General features: G+C 41.3%; 1 protein-coding gene across 1 annotated transcript in view; it reads right to left on the bottom strand.

The window, feature by feature from the left end:
- LOC145351772 (PDZ and LIM domain protein 4-like) overlaps nucleotides 1-25,748 on the bottom strand; it is an 85,445-nt gene that overhangs the window by 42,555 nt on the left and 17,142 nt on the right. The window contains exon 2 of the mRNA XM_080201397.1: nucleotides 14,002-14,153. Within this exon, the coding sequence (XP_080057523.1) occupies nucleotides 14,002-14,153 (152 nt within the window). The remainder of the gene's footprint in view (nucleotides 1-14,001; nucleotides 14,154-25,748) is intronic.

Here is a 25,748-nt window from a genome sequence, read left to right as displayed (position 1 = left end):
AATAGCTTGCTTCTTTTCTTTCCCCTTTCCCAACCAAGTAACTCCAAATCCCTGAAATAACTTGCACTGAGGGTTACATTGAAAATTCCTCCCACCCCAAGTTCAGTGCATCTTTCAAAAGCAGCAGAATGTACAGCCTGTCACTAGCTCTGCTGCAGCCAAAGGGGTAACGCAAATAGAAATAATAGGTAGAGACACTGTAATTTCACATGGGAAAACTGAGTGTTTGAAAATGTGTCAGATTCAATGTAAACATTTAGATACTGTCACGAACCACACTGATGTTACTTGCGAGAATGCCAAAACTTAAAACATCAGTTCATGATGGTGATTAGCTTTGATTTTAGAATGGTGTGAGGAGTCACATGAAACTCCTTTGAGTATAACCAGTCCAGACATCTCATAATAAATAGTCTTCAATAATTGTTAAGAAAAGACAAATACACAGACAAGTAAATGAATCATTGAAACACATGTAGAAATAAAACCTTGTTTCAAAATATATCTACAGTCCCCGAACTCCATGACTTCCACCTTCCCAAGCAACATCCGAATTAAATAAATCTAGAAGTCAAATCCAGCTTGTAGTTACCACATATCCTGGAAACGTCTTTTCCTGGTTCAGCAAAAAGAGTGTTCAATTGCGTTTACGAAGGTTTCTGCAATGCCTTCGCTACAAGACTAGTCTCCTGGCTGTGAGTTGCGGACTGGCTTCTCAGACTGTGAGACGTAAACTGACCTTCTTGCTTCTGAGTGCTGGCAATTATACAACTTTTCCTTTTTGAATCTTCATTGTGTATTTCTCTGCATCTCAAACTTCTGGACTCTAGATATTAGCTTGTGAGTACTTCCACCTGATCTTTGTCATCTAGGTAGTCATTGCCTACAAGTAGGAAGATTTACATCTGGTTCTGTCTAGATGCCTGCTAATCTCATTACTGGGAAAATCACAACTTTTGAATGCTGGCTCCTGCTATCAGCAGATTTTGTTGCTAGACAGGTCACATCCTATCTACCTTGTTAAATTCTTGCTATTGCTGTTACTAGGCAACCCATGACAGCATCTTAATTAGACAAGGGACACATTACCTCCATTCTTGCTTCTTGCCTACCATGTGGCCATCAACTGGTTAGCTGAATTATGCCTGTGTGAAGCTGGCCTCAGCATCACCAGCAGCTATGGTATGCAACTGCAGAGACCCCAGACACATTAGGCTTTTCCTCATCGGAAGCAAAAGAACAGTGCTACCATTACATTCCTCCTCCAACAAGTTCCCTTTGCTGCACCATGTTGTGCAATTGGCACTGCATAGCCACACTGCCATCATTCAAAACAACCTTGTTGGTGCAGAGTGAAGCTCACCTCAAATCCTTCCAACACCCAAATCATAGTTTCAGCAGCCCAATGGCTTGTACAAAGAAAACGCCTCTAGAGAACGTTTGTAGATATCAGTGGTAAGGCTCCTCAAAGCGAAGTCCCCAGATTTTGCAAGGAGGCATCCACTGCGTGTTTTGAGCTTAGAAGACGGTGGTAAATCTGACTGGTGCAGAATGAAAGTATCACATCAGCTTCCTGGAGCTCTTATGCAGACATGCTCCTGTGATTACATACCACCATTGGAATCAAATCCCTTTTGATTGATGAATGTGGTCATGCTGAGGGCACCTCGATTGCCACATGGATGCAATTGATGACTCCTGGGTCTGTGTAAATCCAGCTCTTGCAGCAAAGAGTCCTATTTAATGATTGACCTCAACAATTGTGAAGTGGTTGCAAGTGATGGTCTTGGTTACCTAGGGCATGCATTTGTGACCAACAGGTTGTAAAGCCCTGGACACGTCATCAGCAGAGTCCCAGAAGGAACCAGAAATAAAAAAAGTTCAGGATATGGTGACCTTGACTGTCACAGGTAATACATGCCCATCATCTACAAGATGCACTGCAAATATTCACCAAAGATCCTTTAGGCACCACCTCCCAAACCCACGACCACTTCCGCCTGGAAGGTCAAGGGCAGCAGATCTATGGAACATCACCACCTGCAAGTTCCAATTCAAGCCACTCGCCATTCTGACTTGGTAATACAGGGCCATTCCTTCACAGTTGCTAGGTCAAAATCCTGAATTCCCTCCCTAACAGTACTGTAGGTCAACCCACAGAACATTGACTGCAGCGATTCAAGGCAGTATCTCAACACCCCCTTGAAGGGAGCTTGGGATGGACAATAAATGCCGGCCAACCAGCAAAGCCCAATGTCCCACAAATGAATAAAAAACCTGGAAGGTGATTTCCTTCCAAGGGGAGATAGGTATCAGCAATGACCTGACAATGAAGTCTGAAACACCTTAGACATTGTTACTTAATCATATCTGGAAAACTGATGCTCCATCAGTATGCCCTTAGACACCAAATGTTCGTCAAGTCTGTTGCAACTTGTGCACATGGGGGATCGAAAATACAATTTACATTTTACTTGTGGATTCATCAACATGTCACAAATAAGATGCAGTTAAATTCTTCCAAACAGGGATATACATATATACATTGTACAATTTATTCATAGTTTACTTATATTTGTCTAATCAGGAGCAGAGCTGGGATATTCAATCAAATACTTGGCAGTCTAAATGAAGTACTTTCAGCAAGAAGAATTAGTCTGACTTGACCTCAAAACATGACCAGGTGCATCACTTCCATGCAAGCAGCGAGTGGCTAACATTAGTTCAGCTACATTAAATAGAATTCCATACTAGCCTCAAAATGTTACTACCACACCACCTGGGAGCGAAACCACAAAGTCAGCTCACTTTTTAAGTATCTATCACATCTGGAAAAACTGTTCTGAAATACATAAAGGACTCAAAATATAGATGTTTCTGAAAAAAAAGTTCAGAGAAAGTATATGTTTCCTTTGGTGAACACATATGAATCTCTTTGGTAAATGAATGTTGCTGAAAATGAGAGTGGGAGTAAATCAGAGGAACAGCAGCAACTAAATGAACTTGCTCAGTTGGTTGCTCTTCTATGATACCATTTGGAATTATTAAATATGTAGCCAAAATATGGATCCATGCTTTGAGTCAAATGTTCCAACTGCATCTTAAGCTTCACCCAATTTACTGCTTGTATCCCAAAACGCTCTGCTGGGGTTTCTGCTCACTGAAATCCATCAGCTGCCTCTATTTCAGAGAGCCAATCTCAAAAAATTGTTCATGATCAAGAATCCTCCATCATTTCCCTGACCCATCTTCCCAATCTCCTTCATCCCAAGTTTGTGCATTTCCCCTTCCCTGCCTCCAGGGACATTTAAGCATTTGGCCACCTCATCTAAACTCTTCGGAAATTGCTCACAAAAATCCCCACTAAATCCCAAGAGCTCACTGCTGCTTTCCTGGGTTTTAAAAATGTGTTTCCATACGAGTTACGGTTTTGAATGTGCCTTCTGTCATCTGAATTATTCAGTTACTGCTCTGCATCTACTCTCCACGTGAAAGCACCTTTAACCACTTTATTACTTTTAAAGGGCCAATAAAAAAAAATGCATGTTCCATTTGTATCTAATGGAAAACTTTGGCATTTTTACCAATTGTTTAAAGGTGAATTACAGCCCCTCATTCTCAATGGCAGATAAGTTAAAAAGAATAAAATGTTTATTATTCATTTTAATATTGCATTAGGAATTCCTGGTGAATGTTAAGTGCTTCCAGTTTGAAAGCATGTAGAAAAAGGCTGTGAAACTAAAACTGCTTTTGTAGACTATGGGTAGAATTTTACACTCCCCATGGGCAAGTTGTGAGGTGGGAGTAGCATAAAATTACACGAACATGATGCCGTTTGCTCCAACCCAGATACAATCTCACAGTAAGGTGGGTCAGAACTCCAGCGGGAAATACTCCCTTTCCCACATTCAAGCACTTAAGTGGCTACATTAGAATATTTTCCCACCCAGCCTCAAATTTTTTGCTGACAGGCGTGTTTCAGAGCCAGGTGGGAAAAATGGAGAAATGGATGAATTTCCATATAGGACAGGAATGTATCTCAATCCTGAGGATCCTTTGGATTCGGGGCAGGCTCGCTTCTGCTCTGGCACTCCCTATGACCCGGCCTACCTCATCCACCCCTCCAAAAGCTGAGATCAGCCTCCTCTCCTGGCAACTCCCTCGGGCAGCCTCTACCCTCCTGCCCTGGGGACTTAGTTCTGGACAGAGCACTGCAGGACCTCTTTTGGCCACTGTAGTGCTTTGCCTGGACAGGCTTGGAGAGCTGTCAGCCAATTAGATAGGTCGACAATTCTAAGGTGAAATCTTCTGAGGACATTCAGTTGTCCCACCTAGTGCTGATCAGAGCTTAAATGAACATGAAATGGTAGTGGGCTGATTCAGAGTCAGCAGATTTGGGTGCTCACTACCTTAAATTCTGCCTCAGCAATTCAACATTGAAATGATAGACCCAGGACATCTAAATTGTTGAGGTGGTGGTCATACCTGAGGGATAACCCAATAGATGCACTGGAGGACTGCAAGTAATAGCCAGTAGCTCAAACTTCCTTTGGACAATTATCCTGCATTGGAACCCATCTGAAACTCCAACTTAAATTTGGAGACTTTAGATGGTTTGAATTCTCTTCTTAGCAGAATAATTACCCAGTAAAAGAATAAAAATCATAGAATCATAGAATCCCTACAGTGCAGAAGGAAGCTATTTGCCCACTGAGCCTACACTGACAACAATCCAGGCCCTATCCCTGTAACTCCACATATTTACTTTTCTAGTCCCCCTGACACTAGGGAGCAATTTAGTGTGGCCGGTCAACTGAGCCTGCACATTTTTTGGACTGTGGGAAGAAATCGAAACATCCAGAGGAAACTCAGACACAGGGAGAACGTGCAGACTCCAGATGGAAGTGAACCTGGGGTCTCTGATGCTGTGAGGCAGCAGTGTTAGCCATTGTGCCACCCAACATGTTGCTGCCAAGGCAGAAGAGCCACCTTTTTGTGTGGGAAAGCAGCCTCTACATGATTGCAATGCTTCTGCAGTTGTGGGCTGGCGCAAGTTCCATTGAGCAGCAATGCACTCAGAAGCTGAGCACTAATTCCTGAGTAATTGTAGTACTGAATCCAGCGATGCACACATGCACAACAAGACCTGAAGCAGATTCAGAGAAGGCTTGCTTGAGATTTTCCAGCACCCACACAACATGTTTACTGGCAAGAGACATAGCTCACCATTGAGATCCTCCAGTCCCACTGAAGTTATGGCATCCCACACAGCCCACCTGTCATGCCACAAAGGTTCATCTTTAGTGGGACTGGAAGATCCCACCCCTTGCTCTCAATGCAGTTTTCTTCATAAACCTTTTTCCTTGCTTTTTTTTTCTCTACTCAATTGCACTTTAAAAACTGAAAATTTGACTGACAGAACAAGAGAAACCCTAATTAATTATCCTCTTGTTAAAATGTCAAGTGCACTGAACAGAACGCTGCATTGTTGAAAACCAGTTAGTTCAGTGTAAATGTGCCATGGATACATGCATCAGATAAACAGCCACTGTACACTCAATAGCTAAGAGTTATAGAATCATAACATAGGAGATGGCCATTCAGCCCATCAATTAGGAAGCCCAGAAGGTTGATTAGACAAACTTCAGTGATTCCAACAAAGTTTGTAATTAAAAATGTAATGATGATTTTCCAATTCAGATTTCTCCAGCTTTCCAAATTACAAGTGCAGATAGGACTTTACAAGGTGATTTAAATGCCTCTTTTAACTTAGGATAAAATAGAATGCCTCATGTTGCCCCAAGGGATTGGAAATCATACCCATTCTTTCTGGAATAAGGCCCACATGATATGCAACTGAAACACTTTGGAAGTCAAGTCCTAGGGCATGCACATGGGACAACTACTTTGTACAACAGATATGTGGAGAGGAGGATGAAAAGAGGCTAAAAGAGCAAAAGGAAAAGACTTGTTAGCAGCCAAGCAGGATGCTACCATGAATTGGCTCTTTTGTTCAAGGAGAAGCCACTTTGAAATTTAAGGAACAAGTGGGCCTTGCTGGTAGAAGACGGTTCGGGGATACTTGGTAGGCAGGGTGGAATGATCTTTAAAAGGATATTCAAAGATGCAATCTGACATAACAAGGAGAAGGAAGGCACATAAGAACTTTAAGTCTGTATATCTGCCTGAGGGCATTTGGCCTCTGACCTTCAGGTAAGCATTCTCCAAGGCGGCCTTCACGACACACGACAGTGCAGAGTCGCTGAGCAGACTGATAGCCAAGTTCCGCACACATGAGGACGGTCTCAACAGGGATCTTGGGTTCATGTCACACTATCTGTAACCCCCGTGACTTGCCTGGGTTTGCAAAACCTCACTCACTGTGCTGTCTGGAGACAATACACATCTCTTTAACCTGTGATCAGTGCCCCTTCCACTCATTGTCGGCCACTTTAAGACTTGAATAGCAGGTTAGGTGTAAAGATTTGCATTCTAATTAGTAATCTGTAAACTGTCTGTGCTTTATATGCTCTGTCTGAGGCCAGAACTCTCCATTCACCTGGACAGGTTAACCTCAAAAGCTTGTGAGTTTACTACCAAATAAATTGGTTGGACTTAAACCTGGTGTTGTCAGACTTCTTACTGTGTTTACCCCAATCCAACGCCAGCATCTCCATATCACAACTGCCCGAGACACAGCATAGTGAAAAATGTCATAAATTTTTGTTAGTTACTATGATAGTACTTTTTCCTTAGTATGGTATATTTGCCAATTAAGTCATGCTTTGTATGTGTTGATTTCAGTTTGTTTGTTACAGTAAAGTGTTAAAACATGAAATCTTGTCCTTTGGTTACTTTTGTTTGTCACTGGGTAATACACCCATGTGTCCATGGAGATCATAACTACAGACTAAAAATACCGCCTAAAACAAAATTATCTCAGGATCTTCCTACACCTACTGATGTGTTACATTCCATTCAAAGCCACACCAGACACCAAACAAACAATGTACCTTTTTGGTTATGTTCATGAAAATCAGTGTTTATATGAAATTGGAGAGAACACCCAGCCATTAACAGTAGCAAAACAATCTCAAATGGTTTTAATCTTTCTGTGGATGGCAAAGCATTTTGTCTATAGAATGCATTGCTGACTTGCAGTGAATTCTAAAGCGGTAAGGAAACTAGAATTACAGTGCTTGTGGGTCAGGGGAGCCATTTGCTCTTTGTTGCAAAGCCACAATTACCAAATGTGCAGACATACCTGTTCTTAAAGGAAAATGACTAATGTCTGAGCAAGCTTTAGAAGAATGTGCTAAGCACAGAAATTGACTTGGTGAAATGTTACTAATGTATTCTCTATGAGATAGGAATGTGCAATTATGCAACTACACATCCTCAAACTATAGATTTCATTGATTCAGTTTGGGTCTACTGAACATGACTTAACAAGACACTTACCAAATGGATTCCATACTTGGTTGGATGATCACCATGGCAACTTCTACTTTAGAGTCTTGAATTGCATTTCTGACTCTGAAGGGTTGAGTTATGGGCAGACAATAGTTGGCTTTTTGCTTTTTTTAAAAAAAAAATTAATTCCAGATAAAAATGGATACCAATGGGTCAAATCACTCAGCATTAGTTGCCCTTGCAGAATGCTCCATTAAAAAAATGCAAAAGAAGTAGTAATGCAATTGGAAAAAGCCTAAAGCAGATGTAATAAATGAAAAGCAAATGTACTAAATGTGTCTTGTGAATTTGACTCGTGGTTGATAGGAGCATAACAGACTACCAGAGGTATTACTGAAACAAAGGGAACAGGAAAGCCAAATTCCAGTGGATCAAACCTCTTCCCATTCAATTCACTACTGAGAATTCCAAATTTGATCATCTGACAAGAAAGTCCTTTTCCATTTAATGAAATCAGACTCCCAGGCATGATCTTACTGACCGTTCATGCCATGCTCCCGCTGCGGTGAGTTCAGAGAATCTGGCGCTCGGCCAAATCTCTGTTCACCGCAGCGGGATGGGGAAATCCCGCCAGCATGAATAGTGGGAGTATTCTGGTCATTATCAAAAATCGAGATTTTCTTTGTTTAAAGTGGAAGTGGGCTGTGGTTTAAACACATGCAAATTAGTTATCTTTAAATCAACAGCTTATACTATAAATTATTAGTTACTATAAGAATTAGTTATCATTAAATCAACAAGTATATACATGGTGAGGTGATGGCCTGGTGGCATTATCACTGGACTGTTAATCCAGAAACTCAGTAAATGTTCTGGGAAACCCAAGTTCAAACCCCACCATGGCAGAATTTGAATTCAATAAACATCTGGAATTAAGAATCTACTGATGACAGTGAAACTATTGTTGATTGTCAGAAACACCCATCTGGTTCACTAATGTCCTTTAGGGGAGGAAATCTGCCATCCTTACCTACATGTGACTCCAGAGCCACAGCAATGTGGTTCACTCTCCACTGCCCTCCAAGGGCAACTGGGGGAGGGCAATAAATGGCGGCCAGACTGCGATGCCCATGAATGAATAAAAAGTTAGATTCAAGCTGGTTTCCTGCCAAACTGATCTCTTTGGGATGCCTTAAAGTGCCCTTACAATTATTTTAAATTTGTGGGTAAAATAATAATTGCAGAATTCTTCAGAATATTGTGGCAAGTTTCACATAGGATTAGCCATCCTAATCATCAACTTTAATCATGGGGAATACCAACATTTTTTTCATGAGTCATTAAAATTCTCAATTGATTGAATTTTATATGGAGCCAAGATATGCCAATCAACTGGACTTAAACTTACAATAGTTTGCAATAGCGTGGCTCTATTGTAACATTTGACAGCTTCCAACATTCAAACATCTTAATCCTATTACCTTTTCTTTCCACATCCGGCTGTAAAGCCACGAGGCTTTGTTACTTGATTAGTAATTGTCACATTATGATGCCTGATTGCCTCAAGTCACAATGTAAATTGGCCTTTCCTTTCACACAAATCATGCAACATTAATTGGTTGGGAGGTAGAAGACAAAGTAGGAATAAAAAGGAAACACTTGCTGAATGGCAAGATGCAACAAGTGGTGTTCCCTACAGATCTACACCATGATCTCCACTTTTCAATAGATTACAACCAAATCTGAAGACAGAATTGCACATCCAAATTTGCAAATGACAGTACATTGGGAGGCACAGTAAATTCTGTAGATCCCATAGGAAATAATGAAAAAGGACATAGAGACATGTGAATGGGAAGATTTAACTCAAATGTGGGAAATAGCACATTCACTTCAGATCGGAAAAAGACAAGTTGGAATATTTTCTTCAGAAAATGGAAGTTCTGCAAGTTGCTAAAATCTAGTGCAATGGTTCCAATCATTACCATAATGGTTATTGGTATGTTGGTTTTTGAATTGCACCTCTACTCCAAGATAAAAAGTGATACTTCTATTGTAGATGTCTTAGTATGATCTGACCAAAGCTAACAGTGGAAAGGGTTTCAGTGCAGAATCATTAAATTTAAACCTTGCTATTGTTTTGAAAAGAAACAGGTTGCACTGAATTGAGTTTAGAGGGTTAAGAATTAATATTAGTGATTAAAGAGTGTAAAAGGGATTAGAGTAGATATACAGGGAAATTATGGAATCAATTTTATAGACCACCTTTGGTTTATCTGAAGGCAGGCGGTGGCATAAAATGCATGCACATTTGCTAATTTTATGTGCTCCAAAACTTTAAGCAAGTGAATAATATTCAAACCGCAAACATTTCTCACTTCATACAGTGGTTGATTTGCAAGAGGTTAAAAATGGAGTCAGAGATTGTTATCCTTTTAAGTGAAAGGATCAGAGAATTCTAGTTGAATACAGCATTCACTCTTCCACTTTGATGTAAAAATTGTGTAAACACCAAACACTAACAAAGCCACTAGGGAAGAGAAAGTGGTTTGCAGCAGCTACTAACCTCACTGCAAAGGAAATCAATTAATTAAAATCATCAAACCAGAGTGATTAAAGGCATTGTGCCATCTCAATTGCCAGATTTAGTTCCTGTTTAAGAAGGACTACAGTTGTTCTGAGATGTTTCCAGCAAAGAGAATTTAGTTAAAAAAAATCTTTACTAATGGAAACAAAATTTGTATCACCAGGCCTTTCCTCAAACATTACTAATCAGAAAATTAATAGACGGTGCTGCTGTGTCAAGCTTGTGGTGTCCCTTGTTTAGCCCCATTTTTGAACTAGATTACCAACAAGGTTGTGCTTATGCTAGGGTTGTCCACCCCCTTCCAAATATTGCTGTTAGAAAGGCAGAACTTGTAAGCGTCTCAAGCACAATCAAGAGAGGAGAAAAAAAGAAGAGCCACAACAAAGACAACCCAATCCGTAGCCCGAAGAGTGGGAGCGAGCCAAAGAGCATGGGGGCAAAAGAATTTATGGCTGAGAAAACAATGCTCTGCACTGCACATTTCAAGTCTCCCTTTAAATTTAAATACCTAATGCAGAGTTCTCTAAAAGGGGATTGCACCAGACTGCTAAACTGACTAGCTGGAATGGGGAGGTGTGAAGCCAGGATAGTGGACAAAATGCAAAAGGGTGCAACAGTGGGAAACGGAGAAAGAAACAGGTAATGCAACAGATTAAGAGAAATGGAAGAAAGAAACAAATGAAAAAAACTTGTACGAGTGGAAGTTCTCTAGGGAAAGAGTTCAGAAAGGAACCTAAAATCTCAGGAAATGGGTTTTCCAAATTTGTTTCTATAGTTCACCTCACTGATTCTTTTGTATTCTTTAAAACAAAGAATATTGACATTTTAACCTTCAGGCAGTATGTGATGACAGATACAAACAAATGTCACATGAGCAAACCTCCAGGAAGAGTTGCCAACTCTTTTGTTTCACTTAACTGCCTTAAAGTTTTACAAAAGATGGTTCACTACATCCTAGCTTTCGCCAATTGAAAAAAACATGCAAAAATAAAACACCTTTCATGTCCTCTGGATATGTCAAAGCACTTTGCCAATTAACTACTTCTAAAAAAAAAATCAGCCAGCATTATTTAAGCAAATGAGAGTCAAATCATTTGTTTTGCTCAATGTGCACAGATCGGTTCAACTGTTTGTTGGGTTAAGAGGGTAATTGTGGGTTTTATTCCTATCTTTCTGGACCTGGAACAGGAGTTTAAAGGAAATCTGATCAGGAAGTCTGCCAACCAATTGATCAGCCTTGATTATATTCCAAAGCCTGGTGTGGAGCTGAACCTCGAACTTCCTGACTCAGTTGTGAGCAATATTAACTCAACCAAAACTTGCTGGTTTCCAAGTGTGAGCTTCCCATTAATGGCCCCCCAAAAGCACGCAAGCGAACAGTGTCACAGCTCACATCAGTACTCAAATACTAATAATGCTGTACCAGAAGATTGGCTGTGTTAGTTGTCGGTGCTACTCAACATTTTGTTGTAATTTGCCCTAAAAATGTGATTTTTTTTTATTTTCAGTTTTATGTTTTAACTATGATACATCAAACGCCGCAAGATTACGAATCAGTTCCAGCCTCCTGGTCTACCTGGATCCACTTCAGTTTCCTACTGCTGCAACAGGTTCACAGCGGACGCCATTTCCCTGGCCCTGCACTCAACCCTGGAACACCTAGGTAATAAGGACAGCTATGTCAGACTCCTATTTATTGACTACAGCTCAACCTTCAACACTTATTCCCATAAACCTCATCTCCAAACTCCATGGCCTGGGCCTCAGTACCTCCTTCTGTAACTAAATCCTGAACTTCCGAACTCACAAACCACACAATCAGTAAGGACAGGCAATACCACCTCCTCCATAATCATCCTCAACACTGGTGCTCCACAAGGCTGTGTTCTCAGCCCCCTACTATATTCCTTGTGCATCTATGACTGTGTGGGCAAATTCCCCTCCAATTTGATTTTCAAGTTTGACGATACCACCATAGTGGGTCAGATCACACACAGACACACATCTGGTGAACTGGTGTGGCCACAATAATCTCTACCACAATGTCAACAAAACAATGGAGATTGTCATTGACTTCAGGAAGTGTAAAGGAGAACATGCCCCTGTCTACATCAATGGAGACAAAATAGAAAGAGCTTCAAGTTTTTAGGTATCCAGATCACCAACCTGTCCTGGTCCCCTCGTGCCATTTCTACAGTTAAGAAAACCCACCAATGCCTCTACTTTCTCAAAAGACTAAGATTTGGCATGTCAGCTACAACTCTCGCCAACTTCTATAGATGCACCATCGAAGGCATTCTTTCTGGTTGTATCACAACTTGGTATGACTCCGGCTCTGTCCAAGACTGCAAGTAACTACAAAAGATTGTGAATGCAGCCCAATCCATCATGCAAACCAGCCTCCCATCTATTGACCAGGTCTACACTTCGATGCCTCGGCAAAGCAGCCAGCATAATTAAGGACCCCAAGCATCCCGGACATTCTCTCTTCGGGAAAAAAGATATAAAAGTCTCAGGTCATGTACCAACTGCTTCAAGAACATCTTTTTCCCTCCTGCTGTCAGACTTGAATGGACTTACCTTGCAATAAGTTGATCTTTCTCTACACCCTAGCTATGAATGTAACACTACATTCTGCATTCTCTCATTTCCTTCTCTGTGAATAGTATGTTTTGTCTGTATAACACGCAAGAAACAATACTTTTCACCGTATGTTAATACGTGACAATAAATCAATTTAAAAAAAGCTAAAAAACTACATTCTAAAACACAAGTACAGATTGTCATGAGGAATAGTACACTGCTGCTATAGAACAAATAGTTGGCAGACGTGATCAATAAAAGGAAGCTATGAAGAGCTGATACTGATAATGTTACTCTACAGCATCAGTTTATCTAATGCAATTCACTTCGAGGCTTGGAACAAATACCAGTCCCAAACCAGACGCCAATTTAGATGTGACTTATCATTTTGTTCCCAAAAGTCTTTAAGTAATTCGATTTAATACCACATGTTTTGGCTACAACAGTGTTTATTACACACAGCTCAATAGGCCATCACATGCCAATAAAACAAAGGTTACAATTTTCAGAGTTCAAAACTTCAGATTCCAATGAATTCATTTTAACAGTACTTGTACAGTGAAACGTTCAGAGGAGGAGCAAAAAGGTTAAAAAGTGAAAGATTTTTAGGGCAGCACAGTAAGCACTGCAGCTTCACAGCACCAGGACACAAGTTCAATTCCCAGCTTGGGTCACTGTCTGCGCAAAGTCTGCACGTTCTCCCCATATGTGTCAGTTTCCTTGCATGGTCTGAAAGATGTGCTGCTTAAGATACATTGGCCACGCTAAATTCTTGCTCAGGTGTACCCAAACAGGCGCCGGTGTGTGGCGACTAGGGATTTTCAGTAACTTAATTGCAGTGTTAACGTAAGCCTACTTGTGACACTAATAAATAAACTTCAACTTTATTGAATCTTGGAAGGTGGGCAAAAAGAAAAGCATGATACATTATATGAAGGATTGAGAGGGTGAATCTTCTGAGGGAGAGATTCAAAAGCCATTGATAGAATATATTTGTTAACTACTTTAAATAGGAGCATGTCTCCAAGTCAAAAAGCTCTTGAATAAAATGAATTGTAAACAATAGGCAAAGAGTGCCACTGAGACATCACACTGTGCATGCACATGTATCCATATAGGTTCTTTTCCCCCCCCTCCCCTGCTCTGATGTTACAGGTATCCCACTCTCCCCTGTTTGCAAGGTTTCAATTTAGTCAAACTTGACATCATTCTCTTCAGTGCCAAGGCTGTAGTGTAGTAATCAGTGCACAGCCTTGCAGAGGAGCAGAACAATATTTTTGTAAAGTATTGTCAGAAAAGTGGTGGAAGGAGAGTTAAAACTAGTGCAGTTTGAGAATTGAATGACACATTTCCCCTGCACCACAAACAGAAGATGACCTTAAATAAAAAAGGATTAGTTTTGGATTATACTTACTGACCTGTTAATTGAAAGGGTGAGCTGGTCTGTACAGGCTTTGATCTTGTTTTGAGCATCCAGATGGTTCATATTTTCTGTACTGTCTTCATTGATAGCCACAATAATATCACCAGGACAAAGATTAGCCGAAGATGCCTTACTTCCGGGAGTCACCTTCAACAAAAGGAAATGCCCAAATTTAGAAAATATGACTGCATTGAATTCAACACAAATCCATAAAAGAACTCGTTTTTGCCTGATCATTTTAAGGAGCATGTCAGTTGGTGAGTTTATTTCAGTGGATAGTGCACGTTGCACTAAGGGCCAAAGCATGTGACTCATGAGCATCTGTCAATGGTTGATGATCACAATGAGGTTGGAGGAGCACAAACAGTGAAAGCTGAGGGGAGCCTAAGGCCAAGTAATTCTGACTGGAATGATTTCCATAAGGTATAGGATGGGAACGACATGAGTGGGAAGGGGATAGGGAAAGATGAAACGGCATGAGATGATGGAATTGGTGGAACATGGCAAAGTGGCAGGGACTGTTATATAAAAACAAATAATTCACTGGATCCACTGCAGTTCTCTTAATCACCCTGACAGGTCCACAGCAGATGCATTCTCCCTGGCACACTTGGACAACAAAGACACTTATGTCAGATTCCTATTTATTGGTGACATATCAGCCCTCAACACTATTATCCCAATAAAACCCATCACCAAACATTGTGGCCTTGGGCTCAGCTCCTCTGTGACTTAATCCTAAACTTCCTCACCCACACACTGCAATCAGTTAGGATAGGTAAATGACATCTACTCCAGGATTATCCTCAACCTCAGCACCCCACAAGGCTGTGTCCTTACTGTGCTCCTTATGAATTTGATTGTGCAGTGAAATTTTACTCCTACTCCATTTTCAAGTTTGTTGATGACAGCACTTTGGTGGGTCAGATCTCAAACAGTGACAAGATGAAGTACAGTAAAGAGATAGAGAGTCTGGCGAAATGGTGCAATGAAAAATAATCTCTCTCTTAATATCAGTAAAATGAAGGAGATAGTCATCAACTTCAGGGGATGAAGGTGAAATGGTTGAGAGCTTTATGTTTCTAGGTGTCTAGATCACCAACAGCCTGTCCTGGTCCCTCCATGCCTATGCTGTGGTAGCGAAAGCCCATCAACGCCTTTAGTTTCTCAAGAGGTTAAGGAAATTCGGCGTGTCCATTACAGCTCTCACCAATTTTTACAGATGCACCATCGAAAACATCCTTTCCAGATGGATCACAGCTTGGTATGGCTCCAGCTCTTGACCAAGACCGCAAGAAACTAAAGGGTTGCGAATGAAGCCCAGTTCGTCACGCAAATTAGCCCCCCCACCCCAATCCATTGCCTCAGTCTACCATTCCTGCTGCCTCAGAAAAGTAGCTAGCATAATCAAGGGAACCACTCATCCCAGGCATACTCTCTTCCACCAGGAAAGTTACAAAAGTGTGAGGTCAAGTATCAACCAACTCAAGAACAGTTTCTTCCCTGCTGCCATCAGACTTTTGAATGGACCTAACTTGCATCAAGTTGATCTCTCTTGACACTCTAGCTATCACTAACATTCTATTCTGCACCCTCTTTTCCTTCTTTCCATGCAGTCTGAGCAGTATGTTTTGCCTGTATAGTGTACAAGAAACAATATTGTTCACTGTATCCCAATACATGTGATAATAATAAATCAAATTATCCTTGGTGCTAAAAATATAAAAGATTGCTGAAATCCATAAACATGAATGTTTTAGTAAAGCAGTTGGATAAATTACAGTAGCATCAATGCAGTCTAAATACAACAGCCATAACATTGCACAAACTTTAGAAAGGAGCAATTATAATATTTTTTACAAAAGATTATTCGTAAACAGGATTGGTAATTTGGAAGCTCCTTGATTGCAGAAATTATAAACAGGCAGAGTGCCTATTCTTTGAATAGCATTGAGTTGGTCAGATGTAAACCTTTTTCCAGTCAGGGAAAAACAGATTCCAATTAGATTTTCATATTTTATGGCTTATAAACATGTCACAAGACCAGACTCATGACAAAATTTGTATTTACATTCCTTGGCCTGTTTTTACACACTGACAGCTTTATATAGCTTTTTCCAGACCAAGTAGTTTTGATTCTATTGAAGTCTAATTAAAGGTGAAGCGATAACCTGAAATCTTGCACGCAAAGAGATATTATTGCAATAACATTCAAATTTGACCAGAAATACTTTGCATGTCTTTAGAAGTACAATAATTTAGGCTTCAATACAGTGGTTTTTTTTTGCCTGGGGCGGGGCAAGGTGTTAGTGGTGGTTGCTGTATTTCATGCAAGTCAACAAGAGCTGCTTTTTTTGTATTTTGGGAGCCTGAAAGCTCATTTGTGTAATGCACAAATACAACAAAATGACAATAAAGTTGAATTGAATTGATTCTGTACTGTAATGGTAGGAAGGACTATTACTTACGTGGCGAAAAACTGCAGCAGGCGACGGTGCAGAGGGACCTCGGGGTCCTTGTGCATGAGTCGCAAAAACCCAGCTTGCAGGTGCAGCAGGTGGTCAGGAAGGCGAATGGGATGCTGGCCTTCATAGCGAGGGGGATTGAATATAAAAGTAGGGAGGTCTTGCTGCAGCTGTATAGGGCATTGGTGAGGCCGCAGCTGGAGTACTGTGTGCAGTTTTGGGCGCCGCACCTGCGCAAGGATATTTTGGCCCTGGAGGGAGTGCAGAGGAGGTTTACTAGGCTGATACCGGAGTTGAGGGGATTGAGCTATGAGGAGAGGCTGAATAAACTAGGCTTGTACTCGTTAGAGTTTAGAAGAATGAGGGGAGATCTCATTGAGACGTATAAGATGATGAATGGGATGGATAGGATAGAGGTGGAGAGACTCTTCCCGCTCAAAAAAGACAGTAGGACTAGGGGGCACAGCCTCAAGATAAAGGGGAGGCGGTTTAGAACGGAGTTGAGGAGGAACTTCTTCACTCAAAGGGTGGTGAATCTCTGGAATTCTCTGCCCGTTGAAGTGGTGGAGGCTGCCTCGCTAAATATTTTTAAGAAGCGGGTTGATGGGTTTTTGATAAGAGAAGGGATTGAGGGTTATGGGGAGAGGGCGGGAAAGTGGAACTGAGCCACGACAGATCAGCCATGATCTTATTGAATGGCGGGGCAGGCTCGAAGGGCTAGATGGCCTACTCCTGCTCCTATTTCTTATGTTCTTATGTTCTAACCGTTGTCAGAAAACAAAAAAAAATTCAAGTCATTACAACTCAGTAAGTCACATGAAAGCAGAGCAGTGGGAAGTTATAAAAAAAGTACCTTTAACTTGGGTTAAATGGAGCAATACATCCAAACTAAGTTTGGCAATGCATGCACCACTATGCATTTAAGTAAAAAAAAAATCAATTTGAATCCAAATTAAAGATTTGGCATTATACACACAATAAATTTTAGATATATTCATGAAATAATGAATTATAGCAGTTAGGAAAATACCTGTTAGTTTCATAGAACAGAATTGCTACAGTGCAGATGAAGACCATTCAGCCAATCGAGCCTGCACCAACTGATTCCACCCAGATCCTGTAACCTTATATTAACTCTGCTAATCCCCTGACATTAATGGACAACTTAGCATGTCCAATCCACCTAACTCGCACATCTTTGGACTGTGGGAGGAGCACCTGGAGAAAACCCACGCAGACACAGGGAGAATGTGCAATTGCTCAGAGTCCAAAAATTTTACTAGCACAGAAGATTCCACCCATGGAGTTCCTTTTCATCTCCATCACATCTTTTCTACCTTCCTCTGCCAAAAACAAAATCAATTTCTAGGCTTGGGGGGCTGAAGGGCCTGTTTCCTGTGCTGTACTATTATTCTACCCCAAGTGCCTATAGATCAATGTATACAGTCCAAAGTACACTGGTTCTACAAGATGTCTTTGGATCTGAATGCAAAGAAAACACACCAAACAGGTATTGCCAGTTACTTGAATTCAGTATGCATTAAATGTTAATATTCTAATGGGAGTGAAAAAATTTCAATGCAATACAGTTCCTTTATAAGTTCACCTAGGTTTAGTGATAATACACTTATCTTCAAGTCAGATCATGTCTTGTGTTTGATCACTATTCAGAGATTTGAACACAGAAGAAGCAATAATGGGTGGCATGGTGGTACAGTGGTTAGATTCCCAGCTTGGGTGACTGTGTGGAATTTGCACATTCCACCCGTGTCTGCATGGGTTTCCTCCCACATTCCATAGGTGTGCTGGTTAGGTGGACTGGGCATGCTAAATTGCCTCTTAGTCCAGCTCGTCCACCTGACACCATATCCCCATGCATCAAGTCTGGGTGGGGTTGTATCAGTGGAGACTCAATGGGCTGAATGGCCTCCTTCTGAACTGTAGGATTCTGTGATTCAATGAATAACAGGGAGAGTGTTGCACTGCCCCAAATCTCAGTTGAGATATTCAACATCAAGGCTCAACCTGCCTTATTCAGTTGATAATCTTAATGCTGTGGTTATTCTACTAAAAAACAAGAAGTGAGGTGTGTTGGCCCCCCCTTCCGTTCTCTGTGGCAGGAGGCCACACACGTCTGGTTCGTTCAGTCAGTCGGTCAGTCGGTCAGAATTCCCATTGATTCCATCCCACACCGCCAGGAAACCAATAGCAGGGTGTACCACCGGCAGGACCACAGAATCTGACTGGCATGAACAGCTGGAGAGGTCTGGCCAAGGATTGAGTACTGAACCTTCATTGGAATGTTGGGAAGATATTCGAAGATAAAACGTACTGACCTCCCACCCCGAACAATGGTCATTTTGAGTGATCAAGTTTAGTAAGTACTTTTTCTTTCCTTTTAAAGAAGTTTCACAAAAATTATTTCTTCCCACCAAATTGTCACAGGCAGCATTTTGTAATGAATCATAATAAAAAAATTCAGAAAGCATTGAAACATTTTAGATAATTACGAACCCAAAACAGAACAGTACAGCACAGGCACAGATCCATTGGCCCACGATGGTGAATAGTTACACCCGAGTTCATTTTATCAAAGCAGAGATGATGAGACAGGCTACTGAACATGGATTTGATTGCAAGGAGATTTTTTTGGACAGCAACACACTATTGAAGCTACACCAGGAGTTGATAAGTCTCCACTTCAAGTGACTGACAGCCTTGTGGTCAAAGTAGCAGCTCTCAAAATGAAAGACTAGTGGATCAAAAGGAATAGCAAAAGGTCAGCAGAGTTGCAATTAACATGACTACATGACATAAATCTCAGATCTACTCAAAAGAAACCAACGAGTATCTCAGCATTTGGGAAACAGATTTGGTAACATGAGAAAAGAGTTGCCTGGAGCACAAAGATCAAGGCTGGAGAACGAATGCTTGAACAATAGGGTGAATTGTGGCTTGCTTTTTTTTTCCCCCCCAAAATGTGCAAACTGGTTCTTTGCTTGTGCTCTCTTTTCCATTTTTGAAGGCTTAACACTCTATTGTTCATCAACCATTTGCTGAATCAACAATTTCCACATGTTGTTTGTTAACATCAAACCACAAGTCACCCAAAGAAACATTTATGGTGGGCATAGTGTTGGTGAGTCATCTAAATAATTCTGTTTTATCCATTCATAGAATAAGCTGCATCATTATTCTATTACTGTAACTAATTCAGAATTTAAATTAATTTATTTGCATCAAATCTAGCTTAAGAGTTAAATTAAGAAAAAAAAACTAGAATGTAACAGTGATAGCTACCCCAACTCATTACACCTAAACTACAAACAATAATAGGTAAAACAACAATTGCATGCATGAGAGTGAAAGTACAACTCCAGGAAACCTCAAAAACATTACAGTCAATGAAGCACTAAGTGCAGTCACTGTTGTGAAAGGCCAACATTTGTTTACAAAAAGGCACACATGCTACCTAGAATAAAAGGAAGCTACATTCTTAAGACCAGAAATTTTATATGGAGCAATCCTATAAATACTGTAGCTATAATAGTAGGCCAGAGGCAGGAATTCTACGTGGTGGTGGTGGTGGTGGTGGTGGTGGGGGGGGGCAACTCACCCCATGACACCTTAAAACCAGTCTACCGTCCACACAGAAATGTGATAGAATATTCTCCAATTGGGGTGGCATAGTTGGCAGTACTTTTGTTCTGATAGTTGAGGTCTTTATTTTTTCAAAAAAGTCAATAACACCTCCCTGCAAAATCTTGTACCCTGCAAATATAGGGTTGTGAAACATAGAAAAATAGGAGCATGAGGCCATGCACCTTTCAAACTGCTCCACCATTCACTATCCCTAGTGCTGGAGAACAGATTTTCCTAGTGGCTGCATAGATTTCCTCTGGTTTCCTTCCACAGGTCCAAATGTCTGGATTAGCAACTATAAAAGTGTGACAGGCTCCAGGGATAGGACCTGGGCAAGATACTTTTCAAAGTGTCTGTACAAATGCGATGGGCTGAATGGCCTCCTTTTGCACTGTAGGGATTCTATGGTAATTGTCAGGATGGCTGAAGCTCCAATAACATTTAAGCAACTCAACACCAGCCAGAACAAAGCAGCCCGCTTGACTGATACCTCATCTACCACCTTAAGCATCTTGTCCCTACAGTGTGCACCATCTTTAAGATGCACTGCAGCAACACATCAAGGCTTCTTCCAAACCAAATGATCTCTAATAAGAACAGGGCAACCGACGCAGACAAACACCCCTGAAAGGTATGCTTCATCTAGACTTGGATATAAATTGCTGTATCTTCACTGTTGCTGTGCCAAAATTCTGGGACTTTCTCCCTAACAACCTTGTGGATGTACCTACACAACATGGACACTATAGATTCAATAAGGGAACATACCACTACCCTCTCAGGAGCAATTAGAGATGGAGAACAAATGCTGGCCTTGCCAATTAAATAAAAAAATGTGGAAAGCTAAAATTTTAATGTAGTGTGTTTTTTTAAAAAAGTATATTGTGTCACATGATTTACAGTCATGAAACATCAATAGTGTGTAATTGGACGTTGTAACAGATACAATCTCACTCAAAACTATTATTTTCACCAGAACACAAGAACAGGGTATATGGAAAGGAAAAGAATGGGAAGCTGGTTCATGTTCTATGAAATGTGTTTTCAACTGTTCATTTGAGGGGAAAAACACTCTTTCACAATTATACTTTTACTGGTGGGTTCGACTAACAAACTTTAGTAGACAGAAGGTCAAAGTGTTGACTCAACCGATTGGAAACTTAACAGAACAAGCTTCATTAATCATGCATGTCAGCCAGTAGTGTTTGGGTTCTCTTAAAAATAAAGAGGCACAAGATCAGTTTTCTTAGAGGGACAATGCATTCTTTTTATGGTCTGCTTCCCAGATGAACACAACACTGCACAACATGCTCTCTGGGGACTTGTGGCTAGACACAGCTCATTATTTAGATAGAAGGGGGTGCAGGAAGCAGAGGGAAAGACATATCTTTCAAACAAAAAAGCCCACCAAATTTGGTAGTCATCTTTTGTACATCTTTCTTGACAGAACTGCTTTATTTACTGAATACTTGCATAGTTCAAATTATATTGCACCATAAATCACGCTTTGAACAAACTTCAAACTCACTCAACTGTAAGAGTGTCATTGATTTTAAAATACAAGCAGTTAAATGAAATCTGCAAGTTGCTGTGGTGCCTAACTCATAACCAGGGGTCACAGTCTGAGGATACAGTTTAAGATATGAAAATAAATTTCTGAGAATGGTCAGTCTGTGGAATTTGCCACCACAGAAAATAGTGAGGTCAAACCATTGTATGTTTTCAAGAAGCAGTTAGATGTGGCACTTGGGGTGAAGGGGATCACACTGAGTTGGATGATCAGCCATGATCATATTGAATGGTGGGGCAGGCTAGAAGGGTTGAATGGCCTCATGCTCCTGTTTTCTATGTTTTGTTTTCTAAGTGTGATGGCAGAATCTCTGTGTAGTCTGTGTTGTAGGTTCAGATGCAATTCTCCAACTCATTCACTTCATCCCGGACCACAACATCGTCACCTTTGACAACCAGTTCTTCATCCAGACACATGAAACAGTCATGGGGACCAAATTCACAGGTCAATACACCAACACTTCATGCACAAGATCTCTTCACTGTACAGGATCTTCAACCAACACTATACGCCATGACATTTCCTTCCTTTGGACTCACGGCAAACAATCACCGAAACAACTACACAATGACATCAATAAGTTCCATCCCACCATGGACTACTCTCCAGAATCGGTTGCATTCTTGGACATATGCATCTCCATCAAGGACAGTTATCACAGCACTTCATTATATCGCAAACCCACAAATAACTTCATGATGCTCCACTTCTCCAGCTTCCAATCTAAACACGTTAAAGAAGTCATCCCCTATGGACAAGCCCTCCATAATACACAGGATTTGCTTAGGTGAAGAGAAACACAACAGACACCCACAGATGGTGAAAGACGCCCTTGTAAGAGAGAGATATGGTGCTCGACTCATTGGTGCGCAGTGAAAAACCACATTGATCTCCTTGTAAGATAAAAATGGGACATGACTGACAGAGTACCCTTCATCATCCAGGACTTCCCTGGAGCGGAGAAACTACGACATCTTCTTTGGAGTCTTCAATAGCTCATCGATGAAGATGAAAATCTCGCCAAGGCCATACCCACATCCCCATTGTGTGGAGACAACTGTGCAACCTCAGACCATTGTACACGGCAAACTACCCAGCCTTCAGGAGAACAATGACCACAACACCACAACTCTGCAGAATTGCTGAGCAGAAACTGATAGCCAAGTTATGCATGCATGAGGACAACCTCAACTGGGATCTTGGGTTCATGTCACACTACATGTAACCCCCACCATTTGGTCGGAGCTTGCAAAATCCTACTAACTGTCCTGGCTTGAGATAATTCACACCTCTAACTTGTGATTGTCCCTCTCTCTATTCGCACTGTCTGTATCTGCAAAGATTTACATGCTAACTATTCTTCATATTACGATCTGTAATTATTTTCCAGTTGTGTCTTTGCAAACTTATTTCTCCATTCACATGAAGGAGCAATGCTCTGAAAACTCATGATTCCAAATAAAGCTGTTGGGCTTTAACCTGGCATTGTGAAACTTCTTACCATCTCAAACAGGAGAGAATTTATCCATCTCTCATTGACATTCAAAAGCATTACCAATCGTTGAATCCTCCACTAACATCCTGGGGGTTGTCACTAATCAGAAACTTGACTAAACCAACCATATAAATGTTGTGGCTGCAAAAGCAGGTCAGAGGCTGAGAACTCAGTTCCTGACCACAAGGCACAAGCCAAGAATGGGATGGAATACTCTCCATTTGCTTGATGACTGCAAGAACACTCAAGCAACTCGATACCATCCAGGATAAAGCAGCCCACTTGATTGGCATCCCCCTCCAACAAACATTCTCTCCCTCACCACCAATGCACAGCTACAGCAGCATGTGCCAGCTACAAGATGCATGGCAACAACTCAACAAGACTCCTTCAATAGCAACTTCGAAACCCACAATCTCTATCACCTAGATGGAGAAGGAGAGCAGACAGACATTCATTGGGAAACCATCACCTGCAAAGTTCATATCCAAGATTGAGTTGGTGGAATATTGCTGATTCTTAACTGTTTCTGGGTCAAATTCCTGGAATTCCCTGCGTAACAGCACTGTGGGAATATCTACATTTGATAGACTGCAGTGGTTCAAAAAGGCAGTTCACTATTAACTTCTCAAAATTGGTTGGGGTAAATAGGGTGTTACTGTGTTATAGATTCATTCTGAGGCACACCATTACAACTACAATGCCATGTAGGGCTCTTGAAACGAACACACTACCACTCTATGCTCTTTGGATTACTACTTATAATCTTGGACAATGATTAATATATTGTGGCAATGCATAATCAAATATTTTATGATCTCTGCAAGAGTGCTGTAACTGATATTAGTGTACCTGGTCTCAGAAAAGGGAAGAAAAGGAAATGGCAGGTCTGTCATTCCTCATGATCAGGCGACAGTAGCTAGAAGATGCACATGTGCGAACATTGGACACCATTAGGACTTGACTCAGCTGAGACCCATCTGAAGAGGTAGTCTGTCAACATTAATTGTCACCCGGGCAAAGTGCTCTTGGAGAGTTGGTACAGGCTCACTGTGATGAATGCCATCCTTCTGCACTGGCTCATTGCGTGGGATTTTCTGGCCATCCCACCCCAAAACTGCATAATCCGGCCTGAAGTCAAAGTACCTTTGCATGGTTTGCCCCCTACAAACTCCTGTGGTGAGTGAGATGTGAAAACTCCCCCCCCACAATCATAAGGTTGACCTGCTCTGTAGTTTCATTTAATCCTTTGTCTCACCAGAAGTTTCAACATAAAACTCATCCTCTTCAAATGTTGATGACTGTAAGATGCAACAACTTGTACAGAACTCTTCTCCTTCATTTTACTCTGACCCCATTCTGTCTTCTAACCACTTGCTGTGTTCATGGTAGTTTCCATTTTGACATGGAATGATCTGACTTTAGCAATAAGATGCTCACCTCTACGCCTTAAATCCACACCTTAATGAATTGAGTGTGCAGCACAAAACAGAGTTCATTTATCATTACAATTTCCTCCATGCCCACCTCTTTGGCCAGGTGTCCTCCCAGGTCCCCCACCCCAATCTGGCTTATCCCTCAGCAGACTTCTTAGCCCATTTCCAGTGTTCACCGACTGCTTATACCTCTGTCTCCATCCTTGAATGTTCAAACTGCCAGCATGACATCAGTATCTCAATATCACCTTCCCGATCTTGCTGCACTCCATTTTCTAGGTCCAACGCTAAAATGATCAAACTGGCTGACAAGGTTGGCGTTGTTTTGTCTGTGGAACTGACGACACCAATTAAGATTTTCCCCTACTGTCCCCTGGTTGATGATTGCATTGAGTATCAAGCCCACCGTTTCCAGGATTGACCTCAGCTCCTCTGGAGATGTTTATCCCCATCAGGGCTTCCCACCCCGTCTCCTTCCCAAGATCAGCAAACAGGAGTGTCTTGGTAAACCTACCATTTCAGCCTGCTGCTACTCCAGGTGAACTGATTTTTTTCCCCCATCACAACTAACTTTTCTTCCTTTGCCTGATTATTCCTCAACTACATTTGTGACAATTCTGTTGCCCTTCATGCAACCTGGCCTCCGCTCTCTCCTTTTCACCATGGACATCCAGTGTCTCGGCACCTCTGCCCTTTTATAATAGGTCGTACAACCAAGAAATGTTGCATCTCTGCTATTAAGAAGTTAACCTGGTGAATCCTGCATACCCAACGCAGCAGGGTTCAGGACTGCAAAAAGTTTATTCTCGTAGTAAAATCTTCAAAAAAAAATCAACTTTTCACTCATCCAAATGTTAACCAGAATCATCGGTTGAGAGCTTGGGAATAGTGCATCCAAAACTCTACTACGCATCTGCTAGTTCACATCAAAGTCATCACCCATTACCCCTCTGTTCTCTGATATACATCGACTCTCAGTTGGGCCACTGAATTTCAAAATTCTCATCCGTGCCATTTATCTCTGTAACTTCCTCCAGTCCCACAATCCTGGGGATTTCTGCGCTTATAAATGCCAACCTTCTGCCTGTCCCTGATTTTCACATCACCATGAACAGCTGCAGCTGCTCAGACCCA

Source organism: Carcharhinus amblyrhynchos, chromosome 13 (genome assembly GCF_965287045.1).
Source record: "Carcharhinus amblyrhynchos chromosome 13, sCarAmb.v2.hapA, whole genome shotgun sequence".
In the NCBI taxonomy this organism is placed as follows: Eukaryota; Metazoa; Chordata; class Chondrichthyes; order Carcharhiniformes; family Carcharhinidae; genus Carcharhinus; species Carcharhinus amblyrhynchos.
The sequence above is the reverse complement of the archived record's forward strand: the minus strand, read 5'-3'. Positions and strand labels throughout refer to the sequence as shown.